The sequence below is a fragment of the Mycteria americana genome, chromosome 10 (genome assembly GCF_035582795.1).
Source record: "Mycteria americana isolate JAX WOST 10 ecotype Jacksonville Zoo and Gardens chromosome 10, USCA_MyAme_1.0, whole genome shotgun sequence".
Taxonomy (NCBI): domain Eukaryota; kingdom Metazoa; phylum Chordata; class Aves; order Ciconiiformes; family Ciconiidae; genus Mycteria; species Mycteria americana.
Genome location: NC_134374.1, coordinates 11,238,747 through 11,251,357, shown reverse-complemented (window position 1 = coordinate 11,251,357; position 12,611 = coordinate 11,238,747). Strand labels below are relative to the sequence as shown.

At 45.3% G+C, this 12,611-nt stretch overlaps 1 protein-coding gene across 2 annotated transcripts in view; it reads left to right on the top strand.

Annotated features, from left to right (window-relative positions):
- Positions 1 to 12,611, top strand: part of ARHGEF9 (Cdc42 guanine nucleotide exchange factor 9) — a 191,809-nt gene that overhangs the window by 142,069 nt on the left and 37,129 nt on the right. For both annotated transcript variants that reach the window (XM_075513089.1, XM_075513088.1), the window contains exons 6-8: positions 4,641 to 4,820; positions 7,324 to 7,556; positions 12,103 to 12,232. In XM_075513089.1, coding sequence (XP_075369204.1) covers positions 4,641 to 4,820; positions 7,324 to 7,556; positions 12,103 to 12,232 — 543 coding nt within the window. The remainder of the gene's footprint in view (positions 1 to 4,640; positions 4,821 to 7,323; positions 7,557 to 12,102; positions 12,233 to 12,611) is intronic.

Sequence of the window (12,611 nt, the reverse complement as noted above, 5' to 3'; positions counted from 1 at the left end):
GCACCAGTGACACCAGCAGAGCAGCCGAGGTGCTTGGTCAGGGTAGGTACCTCAATGAGAGCGGAGGGCCAAGAAGGTGGTTGGAGCTGTAGCGTGCGGTGGGGAGCGCAGGTGGAAGAATGAGACGCAGGAGGGCTACAAAGAGCAGGGTGCCGTGCTTTGAGAAATGAGCAGGATTTGGACCAGCATATGGATTAGGAAGACAAGGCTAAATTTAAGGAGGTGTTAGAGGGAGAAGTGACAGAGCTTGGATCAGAACAGTGAGGCAGTTGGGAGATCAAAGGAAACCTCCGTATTATGAGTAATTTGAGGGTGGGAGGTTAGAAAGGCCAGCCAACTTCCAGTGCTGCGTTTTGCTCTTTTCCAAGTAATTTCACTTTGAATTTATTTTTTAATAATGTTGACTGGATTCCACCTGAGCTTTGCTTTGGTGCCAGGACAGCTCTGAATGCCGTGTGGAAAACATCCTCATTGCATCTTAGCGTGTCAAGCTGAGTCTGTTGTGCAGAGCTGATGGGACAAGTTTTCACGTGGTCTGCATGGTATTAGCCTGACTCATTCTCGGAGATGGATGAAAACCACTTTTTTGTGCTGCCTCAGAGCAAAGCAGCATCAAACCTTCTTGGCAGCAGCGTGGCCCTCCTTCACAGGACCACATCTGAGGAGCTGCTGGCCCCTTTGTACGACCAGTTTCTCATCTGTGGATACCAGACTGGAGGGCAGCTCGGCAGAAAGCTCTTTGGATCAGTGGGGATGTATATACTACATATATGTATTCCCCAATGCACAATTTGTAGCTGTCTTTCACAGCCTGCTTGTGCACACCTCGTTTTTCTGGTTTGCAGCTGGCTGCTTCTTGCCCTTTTGAGGAACAGGCTTGTGTTCCTGCAGGACTTCATTTCATATTTTAGGTGGGCCCAGTGCCATCACAGTGCCTGGCATTCAGTACTTGCTGTAGACTGGTATTTGAATAAGTGCTTTAGAGTCCCGACTGCCTGGGACCGGACATAGCTCTAATTTGCCTTTTCAATACAAACGGTCTCAGCTTTGTTCTTGTGCTTATTCTTGGTATGTGCGTATCAGCACAAGACTCACCTGGATGCTGTGAGCACTGCTCTAGAGAACGGTATTTTGATAGCTCAAATGGTGCTGGTCCAAACTGAGGGATGGTCTGCAGGACAGCGTCTCCCCCAAACTGGCTCAGAGATGGAAAGAAACTGGAATATCATCACAACTGCCTTTGAAGTTATAGCCTGCAGTGGCTATCATCTCCTCGTTCCCTCTGTCACCTTGCTCTCAGCCAGACAAGAAGGATAGATGGATGGGCCACCTCTCCTGGCTGTCTCTAAACCCACTCTGGGGTGGAGAAAACTTAGCACTTAACCTCCTGCAAATACTTTCCAGCTTTGGCCTATACTTCAGGGACTACATGGAAAAGTACTTTAAAGGGAGACGGTTTGACAGCTATTTTTAGGTATTCATTGAGCAAAACACTCTCCAGCATCTGCTCATCAGTCAGCTATCCCTTCTCTGAGCAAACCTGACGGGATGAGCAGAAGGAAGATGACATTGTTTTATGTAACAGAAGTAAATTTACTGGAAAAACTATGCAGCAGCCTTCTAGCTGGCTCTTGCTGCGTGTTATATATAAATCTTCAGTCTTCCCTTTGCTGGCTTGTGCTGGAAACCAACCATCCAAACGCACAAGCTGGGTAGAGGATAAGGCTTGGGAACTCTGTGCGTTCTGTTATTTTCCCTGTGGTTTTATAGGTGCCTGTACAGAAATGTGCTGCTTCAGCTTGTCTGAAACACGTGACTCGGGCAAAGTGATGAACCAGCACAGGGAGGACGGGGAATATTCAAGACGGTAGTCGCAGCCAATAGCAACCCCGGGGCTGAAAGATGTTCACGTAAATCATCCAGTGACTGATTTCACAGAGCAGAGTGTGCGAGAGGGGAGGCTGGCTTGCAGGCAGCCTGCAGCGTGCAGCGGGGCAAAGGTCCTAACACAAACGGCTTGCGGCAGTCATTCAGCGCTGCTAGCACCAAAGCCCGTGTCAAAAAGAGCCTGGCCTCGTGGGCAAGTGCGCATCTTTTTTTTTTTTTTTGAAAGCTGTTCTGAGATAAGCAGGTAAACATGAAAAGCAGCCTGGAAAGATATTCTGCGTTATTCCTTGCTAGTTTGAATTTTTATTTGCCCTGCAATTGTCCTGCAACGTGGGAACCAGCCTGTTCCCATTCCTCCTGGCCTTGAAAAATGAGAGAGGGAAACCCAGGGAAATGAGTCATCAAGGAGCTCCTGTAAGAAGAGAGACCTAGATTTAGTAAATGCAGAAGGTATTCCATAACCCAAGCTTTCCAGCTGAAAAAGCCAGCAAATTCAGTGTAACGGCATCCTTCTAGCTAAGCTGGACATCGCAGAGGTTGGTTCTTTGCCAGGTCGGCCAAAGTTGCATTTATCATTCATCTGTTTGAAGTTCTCCCTCCCAGGAACCACATGGTGAGGCTGAAGGACAGTTTATTATAGCGTTGCAATAGTTCTCATTGTGGACCAGCAGCTGCGTGTCACCAGCTGGCGGTTCGTCTGTGTGACTAAGCATCTAGAGTTCCTAAATATAGCCATTCAGCTGGAGCTGTTGGCACTTTTTTCCCTTCATTTTTTTCTCTTCCTATATGATAAAGGTAGGCAAAGTCATCTCATGATGACCCCCATGTTATTTCTTTTCAGTCAAGAGGCCGCAGTCCAGACCAGGCCAGCATAGCATCTGATATTTGGCCTTGCAAAGTTTCTAGTCTAAATCGTCCAGACAGGCAAAGCGCAGGGGGGATGAAGTGATTTGCTCAATGTCACACAGGTCGGTGGCAGAGCCAGAAATTCAGCCCAGGCATCCAGAGCCTCCACGTGCCACCCCATCCCCGGGACCACACGTGCTTCGGGGAAGTGTGTTTGAAGAAGTGTCCTCACGATTCAGCTGAAACCAGGATGGCGAATTCACGGATAAGGCAGGGTCAGCAAAACAGGGAGGCAGACAGAACTTGGTGTGTTATGCTTTTTGCCAGAATATTGATCCACTCAGTCTTTTTAGGTCAGGAGGTCTTCAGAGCGGTGCTTGCCTGCTGGTTTCTGTTTGTATGATGGCCAGCTAAGCTCAGGCTCAGTACCCACAGGTATCATGGGCAGATGAAGAATAACCAAGGAGGATCTTTTTATTATTGCACTGGACCGAGATGCAGGAGATCTGAATTGTTTCCAAATCTACTGCAGATTCATTCTGTGATTTTGGAAAATTTCCTTAAACTCTCTACATCCTAGTTCTTCCTCTCTCTTTCTCCATTTGACTTCAATGTCTATAGACTCAGTAAGGGAGCCTGATGTTTGTACAGAGAAGGGTACAAAGCCGTTTCCTCTGGTCCCACTTAAAAAAGGAAGAAAAGTAATGAAAGACGATAGTTGAGAAAACAGGAGAAAAATTCTCCCTCATTTTACACTGTTTGGAATAGCGTATTTGCACTAATGGAGTGGAGGGTATAGAAAACAAAATTAAAATAATGCTGCTTTCCGCTAGATGGCATTGATCAGCAGCTCGGGGTCCTCCCACTGTGGCTCCCTGGCTTGGGCAAGCCAAAACACCTGCCCAACCTACTGCGTCGCCTTTGGGGTTCCCCACCATGACACTCACAGGACAACAGCCCTCCCGCTTCTGTCACAGACTCAGGAAGATGAATAACGGGGGGCGATAAACCATGCTGCTTCCTAAGTCAGGGAACGCTCGAAGAGTGTTTTCCTTCAACATTTCACTTGGTGCTGAAACACCTAGGATGGTTACACCCTCCATACCCTCTTCCTAGACCAAGGGCATGCAACCACACATTAGTAGAGTATTTCTCATCATGATTATCAGCTTCCTTGTCCTGACAACCATGGCTAAAAGGAGAAATCAGAGCGGGCAGATGATCAAACAGCCCCTTGCAGCTTTCTCTGTAATGCCATGTGCCACTGAAGAGGACATGGAAACAGCAATGTTTGTAGGAGCTACCCTGGATATTGGGTAGTGCGAGGCAGTGATTTTTGAAGGAGCAGGCATACAGTACTGTAATGCACCTCTTTGGAGCTATTGGCCAAATTTTGCTCTTCTCTGCAGCACAGGTAGGGACAGAGCTGTTTCAGACTGTGCTGGTTGAGATCTCTAGGGAACCTTCCCTTTGCAAAACTGATTCATGCAAAATGCTGAGGGACGTTGAGGCAGAACCCAGCACTGTCCTCCCAACGCGCTGTACACACGCTGTCTGCAGCGTCTCTTGAGGCAGGCTGTGAAGCCCTGTGCAAACTGGGTCTGGCACATCCTTAGCAAGAGTAGGGCTGTGGGTCTGCTGTAGGTTGCAGTGGGAACAACAGTTGCAAATGAGATGTTGTCTATCAAAAAAAGGACTCGTAGAGTTTCAAGGCATGTTTTGCATATTGCATGCTTACTCATAGACAGGAGTTGATGGAGACTGTCATGTCATAACAAGAGGAGTTTGTTTTCGGAGCCATTTTCTGATTTTGTTTTTACTTACTCCTTCCTCAAGAATAATCTGGGAGCAGCCTCAGTATAAGTGTTTGGGTTATTTTATGGATTGTTCTTTCCTACTCCTTACAGGGTTACTTAAAGCAGTGCCGGAAGAGGAGGGATATGTTCAGTGATGAACAGCTAAAAATCATCTTTGGTAACATTGAAGATATCTACAGATTTCAGATGGGTTTTGTCCGGGACTTGGAGAAACAGTACAACAATGAGGACCCCCATCTCAGTGAAATTGGACCATGTTTCCTTGAACACGTAAGTTAATTTGGCATTTTTGTTTGCGAGTTTTGGGGTTGGTTTTGGGGGGTGGGGGAGGAGGAGTAGCAGAAAAAGTCAGGAGGCAGGAACCACTCAGAATAACTTTTGTGCATCAATACTGTTCTAGTTACATATCAGGGACTACTCCATGGCCCTCCATTTACTTCGTGAGATATAGAGAAGGGAGAATTTGAAGCGAAGCATATAGTTGGATAACCTCCCAGTACATTTGAATCCCAGCACCTTTTCACATCCACCCTTAATCATGTTACATAGGTGTGATGTCTTTCACCTACTCCCCACCTTCTTTTGCTCTTCAGAATATGACTAAACCCACTCACAGGCCATCCTAATCAGGTCATGCATGACCAGAAGGTTGGAAGAGGTAAGAGAATCCAGAGAAGTAAAAAGAGGCCTTAGCTGTGCATTACACAAAAAAAGTAGAGGAAACCAAATGCCTGGGTTGTTCGCTGTGGCACCAAAGTAGAGGAGACCAAAGGCCTGGGTTGTTCGCTGTGGCACCGAGATGCACTTGCAAGGGATGAAAAACCCATGCAGCTTCAGGTGCCTTCCCCTGCAGAGCTGTTGGGCCAGGTGGGGAGGTGCCAGCTTGTGCTTCTTGCTGCCCAGGTGGCAGCAGGGCAGCAGGTACTCGCTCATGCTAAGTGCACACTGAACAGGACATTTTAGCCGATGATACAGTCCTGGAGGCTTTTGCCTAGCCCATTGTACTGTAACATCAACCACATACTACAGGAGCTGATAAATTGGCCGGTGTTGAAAATATGTCAGGAAATGTCAAGGAAATTATAATCCTGCAGTTCTAGGCTTTCCTTTAGGGAGGATAAAGTGCTGTATCAGAGCTTACGTATGAGGTGCTCCAACCCAGGATGCAGATCCTGTACTGTGCTACCTTGTTTAGGTACAGTCAGGGCTGAGCTGGCAACAGGTCACTTCTTACAATTAGAGAAATTTCTGCTAGATATTCATGAAACTTAAGCAGGGCATCCCTAAAAAAGGTTCACAGCATCTCTTAAGCATCATTGGTCTTCTAATTGAAAAGCAGGTTTCCTTTTGAGGAGTTGCATGATAGCATTAACATTGCTTATTTTTATCAGAGCCTGCAATCTCTGCTGCTTGCTTCCAAAGCAGCATTACATTCCACCTCCGTGCTAAAAAGATGTAAGAAATCTTGGTGAGAATCAATAGCTAAAACTTCGTGTCTTGAGGCTGTGCTGTCAATTCATTTATAGTGACAATAGTAAGACTTACTACCGTTATTCAGAGGAATATCTGACACTTACCTGTCATCAGATAGGGGCTGAAAGCTGGCTAATAAACTCCTGATAAATTATCCCTGTTTAGCCATTTGGGGAAACTGAGGGATGAGGACATTAAGATCCTGTTATATGGATCTGCAAAGCTGCTTGTTCCTCATCTGCTTCAGGAAGAGAGAGGTGTCAGCGCTTGGCTCTTGGTCAGCTGTCGGGATGGGAAAGAAACCGGGCCCCCCTATTCCCAGAAAGGGAGGTTACTTGGGCCCTTATGGGACTGAGAAATAAGAATTGCTGGTCAAGTGCATTTATAAAAAACAGAATCTGTCCTTTCTATAGTTTGTAAGGCATTGGCCACAACCTGATGTAGCATCTCAGGCTGTTGACCAACAACACCTGGGCTTATATCTGGGCTGTCTTAACTACAGTCTTAATACTGATACTGGGCAGTCAGTTTGCATCTGTCTCTCCCTTCCAGTGTAATCTTTCGTTGACCTTGCGTCTGCCTTGTCCGTGTGGCCCAGGTGAATCAACCCTGAGTTAAGGGTGACGAACTGCCGTGGCCCCATCTGTGGTCAGTGAAGGCAGAAAAAGGAGATTCCAACAAAATTAGCACAAAAAGACGTGTTAGACCAGTGCAAAGGGTGGGCGGGCACACATGTGAGTGGGTTTTTTTCTTTGTTTTTCCAGTCTTTGGTGTTTTCTGGCTCTCTTGTCCTGGGGAAATCCGCACCGTGGCTGGTGCCTTGGGTTCCCTGTTGGTAAAAGGAATTTCAAATATACCCAGCTCCTAAACACTTGCAAGGTGCTTCGTGATCTTTCAGGGAAAGAGCTCTAGAAATAACAAGGTTGTCCTCTTGTATTACCAAAGGCCAGAGCTCTGCTTGGTTCTACCTTTACCTTTTATGAAGAAAACCCCACCGCACAATTTGAAACTGAGAACACCCACAATGCTGCGCAGGGGTTCACTTCAACACACCCTGTACCTACAGAGACCTCGGCGATGTGTCAGTGTGCAGGTCCCTCTCTGCCTCCCTTTTCCCCCAGAGCGACCATGCAGCACCTCCTCCAAGCAGGGAAAGTACTCTAGGATCAGTCCTTCCTCCTCCTGCTTCTTCTTTAGTTGTAATGTGTTCTTGTTGGCAAGTTGGGTGGTTGACTGCTCGCAGCACTTGTCTGACATGTACTCCCCTCTGTGTGCATCCCTTTCTTCCTGCCTCTCACAGCAAGATGGCTTCTGGATCTATTCAGAGTACTGTAACAATCATTTGGATGCATGCATGGAGCTTTCCAAGCTGATGAAAGATAGCAGGTACCAGCATTTCTTCGAAGCGTGTCGTCTATTGCAGCAGATGATTGATATTGCCATAGACGGTTTCCTTCTGACGCCAGTGCAGAAGATCTGCAAATACCCCCTGCAGCTCGCAGAGCTACTGAAGTACACCGCGCAGGATCACAGGTACGCCGATCTCTTGTTACATGGAAGGATTTTGCTCACTGCTTCTTTACATAGCCTCTGCACACGCACAGGGGTTGGGTTTTTTTCTGTCTAGCTCTTCTCTTCATGACATCTTGTATAAATTGAAGCAGGGCAAAGGTTCAGCAGACAGTTAGAAAGCTTCTCAAAGCACTGATTCTCAATGGAGCCAAACTCATCTCTGTTATAATCAGACATGTGAACTAATTACCCTTGGATGTACTTTCTGATGCTACTACCAGTTACACTAGAAAAATTACCTAATTAGCAGTCAGTGGTCAGAAAGGCTCGTTCCTTTATCCTGAAGAGGACCTCAGCACATAGCAAGTAGAGGGGCAGGATCCGCAACTCAAACCTGAATATGCTCAGATTTGGGGGGAATTCAGAACCTGCTCTGCTTTTCAGCCTGATTCCATCTCTGATTTCGCCATTGGGTTTAGGTTCAGAGGAGCACCCAGCAGTTTGATTACTTCCCAAAATTTCCAGGATCTCTTTTGCTGCTGATGAGGGCAATCAACCTGACTCCCTGACTTAGTGTAAATCAAGAATAGTACCTATGATACCACTTGTGGTATGCTGCTATAAAAATAAGGTGAAAGAAGAATCAGGCCCCCTAAGAGTAGATTTTCTCCTGCCTTGCCTATTTTCTTTCTTTTTCTAAAACCCATTTAAAAGGAAGTGCTTCGGAGAACAAAAAAGACCACAGATGTTTCAGAAACTTCTGGAAATGTTTGATTTTTTTTTTGTTTTTCCCCAAACCCAGCTCTAGAAGTGCAGAGGGACGTGATAGGAGCAAAGAGATGCATTGATTTGCTTTGACCTGATTCACGAGTTTGATTCATACTAGCTGAATGCCCAGTTCAGAATTACCAATTTGGACGTGCGTTTGGCTCCAGATCCAATTTCTGGTTTTCTCTTCATAATGAGACCAAATCAAACTTGGAGTGGACTCATGGGAACATTAGAGTATCAGAAAGCAGCTCTAGGATCCCAAATGTTGTGGCTTTTTTTCCTTACTAGCCATGTGATGTCCCCACAGTACTTACAGTGTGAATCAGATGCGGCTTCACAATGGGAAGACATAAGCAGCCTCACAGAGAAGAGGTCTGTGTTTAAAATGACCTTCTCCGAGTTATTTGGTAACAATACCAAAGGGGATGTGGATGGTGTGATTGCACAAGGGTTGAATTATTTTGGGAGTACATTCCTTTTTCCTTTGGGATGTTTTAAAATCAACATGTTGTTAAGTAATCAGATATAGTCATATTCTGAGGAGACTCAGACCTTTCCTGTGGGTAAGCAACAAGTAGTTGATTCAGACTTGAGAGCTCTTTTTTACTGGATTATGTCAGTGATAGGACACAGCCACGGACACTTCATTTCTCTTGTTTCTTCATTTTTGGAAACGGGAAAGTAGGGTTATATTTGCTTGCCTTGCATTAATAAAGAGTAAGCCCCCTGAAGCTGTAACACACTGCACATATGAAACTCATGCCTGCACAGAGAGCCAGCAAAAGACCCGTGCCTTGTCTCAGCCCTGGAGCGTGGTGTACTTCCGTTAGTGTGGTCATGCCCTGGAGAGTTTATTGACACATGGAGGAACGGTGTTATAACGCAGACGTGGGGTGGGTTAGACCACACTTCCCTGTGGTCTAGCTCCTCCGATTCAAGCGTTCAAAGAGCCTGGGAGGGACCGATCCTCCAGGCAACCCAGCTCGCATCCCAGACAAGCTTAATGACACGAATGGGGAAAGTGAGGCACAGAGAGTGTGTCTCACCACCAGATGATTCTGCATTGGGGCTGTGCAGAAAACCCGGGCTGCCATGGGTGCCTGCTTGCAATACAAATATTTTCTGCTCGTGTAATTCTGGCTTTGGGATCGGGGCTGAGATGAGCAAAGCCTGAGATCAGAAAAGCAAATAGTCTTTGGGGAACGTCATGTTGTGACGATGTCAGACACAGGGAAAAGCCAGCTACCTGCAGGCTGGGATACCGTCAGGGTCAGCTATGAACGAGAGAAACTGAGAGGTCAACTGGGGAGCTTCAGCGGGGCCCATTAATCCGGTGGTGAGCTGTCCTTGTGCACTTGCAGTTTGACAGTGCTCGCAATTAGATTGCGAGTCTGAAACAGAAGCTAGAAAATTATGGAGTGGACTAATACTCACAATGAAATCAGGCTCATCATTGGCTGGATTAGGAGTCTCTTAGGCACTCTGATTAGAATTTAATATGTAGAAAATACTGTTTAAATCAATTGAACCATTTATGGAGTAAGGCAAAACTCTGAAAGGACCAGGAGTCCCAATGAAAGCAAATATGTTAGCTTCATCTAACAGTGGGACATTATATTCTTTTTTTTTTTTTTCTCCTTCCTCTTCACCAATATTGTACCTGTAGAGCTATGGGTCCTCCCTGTACCAGGCCAGGATAACAGAGCTGAAACCAGAAACCTGACCACTCTCCCCCAAGTTAGCATGTGATATTTGGCAAGCGTCTAGACTTGCATTCTGATTGAGCACTGGTAAGAGGTCATTGCAGCCCCAATGTAATTGACAAACAATTAATTTCATAGTTAAAGCTATCCTGTTATTATTTCACTGGCCAAATGCTTTGCTTCTGTTATTTTTTTTCTTCTAAGATTTTGCCAGCTCTGCCACAGACATGGGCTAGGAGCCCAAAAAGTTCAGTCATGACTCTTTCTTCATTACTGCGTGAAAGAAAAATGTGCATGGGGTTTTCTCTTCAAACAGAACATTAGAATTAGTGAATTAGCATTACCAAGATAAAACCCAGCTTGACTGGCAGCGGCCCACTCCGCATGGAGGCAGGCATGGGGGTGTTTTCAGAGCCTGGCTCCCTTCAATTGCTTATTGTTTTGAGACTGGTTCATTTGAATTTTTCACAAAGCTACATCTGTTAACCTCTTAAAGATTTACTCCAGCTTAATATGAATTAAATATATGAAGGTCCTAAGTGCAGCTTGCTGGTGTCCTGAGCATTCCTGCTGGAGAACTGAGCTGGAATTAGAAGTGTATGAACACATTACGTGAGAAAGAGGAGACTGCTAACGGGTGGACTGACATTAGCCTCCCTTCGTTGCCTGAGCGTAATTGCTAGGAGATTATTAGTGACTGTCTCTAAACCCTACACCTCTCCCTACCTCTACAGCTCCTTTCTGGCCATAGTGACTTACCTATTTCCCTACAAGAACTCATGGACGTTTTGAAGACCAGACTAATGTCTCTCTGGCGTAGCTCCACTTCTCCCTTACACAACCAGGCGCTCTCTTCATACAGATGGCCCCACAAAGGAAGGCACAAGAAATTCTTCATTGTGTATCATGATGGATATGTCAGACAGCCCATCCTCTATTCTCCTTTACTTTCTTGAAGGACCAGGTCCTGATGTTCTAGAATTTGTAGGATTTTTTTTTAACCTCAGCTAGAATTTTGATGCAAGAATTGAGTAAAAATTGAAAACGCATCTCAAGATTTCATCCAAGAAAGGATGGCAAAATAGCAAATAGTATTCTGTTGTATATCATATGGTGATTGTTTCTTAATATTTATCCTGTTTGGATCACATGGGGAAATGGATCTAATTCACAGCATTCACCCCCATTTTAGCTGTCACCAGTGCAATTCTTAGCAATAATCAATAAAGCCATTCCCCCCTGCAGCTGCCCAAGATCGCAGTTTTTCTCATTAGTCAGCAATCAATACCAGCCCTTAAGTTAATAATATATTATGGTGGCATTATGGAGCTGGCCTTGTCTGTCTTTCCGATTGAAATGAACATTAAGGTTCCGTGGAATGGAAAAGAAGGCACAGGGCGGAAATCAATAGCATTGATTTCAGCATCACTTTTTGAAAAGACTGATCATCATCTTTGCTGGCCCTGGCGGGAGGCTATTTTCACTCTTTGTTATTACACTCACAGGCCCATCCAGAAAAAAAAAAAAAAAAAAAAAAAGAATTGCTTTGATTTACCTACCTGAAGTCTGCAGTAAGAGTGAATGCCATGGGATAAATGCTCTGTGGCACTCTTGGAGTCACCTTATGGCTTGGAAGGTGCTCTGGCCTTGTGTCTAACTGAAAAATATTTTCTAATGTTCATTTTAAAAATGGGAAAATCCAAGCCCAAAGACACAGGCTATAAAAATGTTCAGACTTTCTTTTAGGATGCCTTTAGCTGAGCACCTTAAGACTTTAAAGAGCAATATTCACAGCTGTCGTACATAGCGGCTAGACTGTACTCATTGGGGCTACCCTGATGCAAACAAGCTGAGGAGCTGGCCGGCTTCTCTGTCTCATACACACACAATTTCAGTTTCAAGCAAGCTGCTCTTTTGTTATGATCCAGAAAGACACTGGTGATGGAAAAAATACAGTAGGGTAGAAATGAGTGGCAAATCCTGCCTTCTTTCTAAAAGGATGGTGAGATTATGCTGTTGCTAATGATAGACTCCTGTGCAATTCTACTGCACATCAGGCTCCATTTCATGGACTTTTCTTTTGTGTTCGACAGTGACTACAGGTATGTGGCTGCTGCTCTCGCCGTCATGAGGAACGTGACTCTACAGATCAACGAGCGGAAGCGGAGATTGGAGAACATTGACAAGATAGCTCAGTGGCAGGCCTCCGTTCTGGACTGGGAGGTACAGTAGACACTCGGCCCTGATTTAGGTGCTATAAACCTGGAAAAAGTAAATTCCATGCAGTTGTTGAATTATCTGAGACCATATAGTTCATTTCACACAACCTAGTCTTGGGATTAAGCTTGGGACAGAGAAGACATAGTTACAGACTTTAGAGATGGTACTTAAGAGGTAAAACATTAATGGTACTCTGAAGAAAATCTAGGGTCCAATTCCAATTTCATCAATAGAAATCTGGAGTAACTTTTGTGATTGCAATGCTGTTGTCCTGGGAGTAAGTAAGATTTGGATCAAACTCTATGGGCATTCTGGCTCTGTGCTTTGTCATTGGGGCAGAAGTAGGGAAAGAGGTGGCAAAAAGCCCTAGAAATTGTGACGG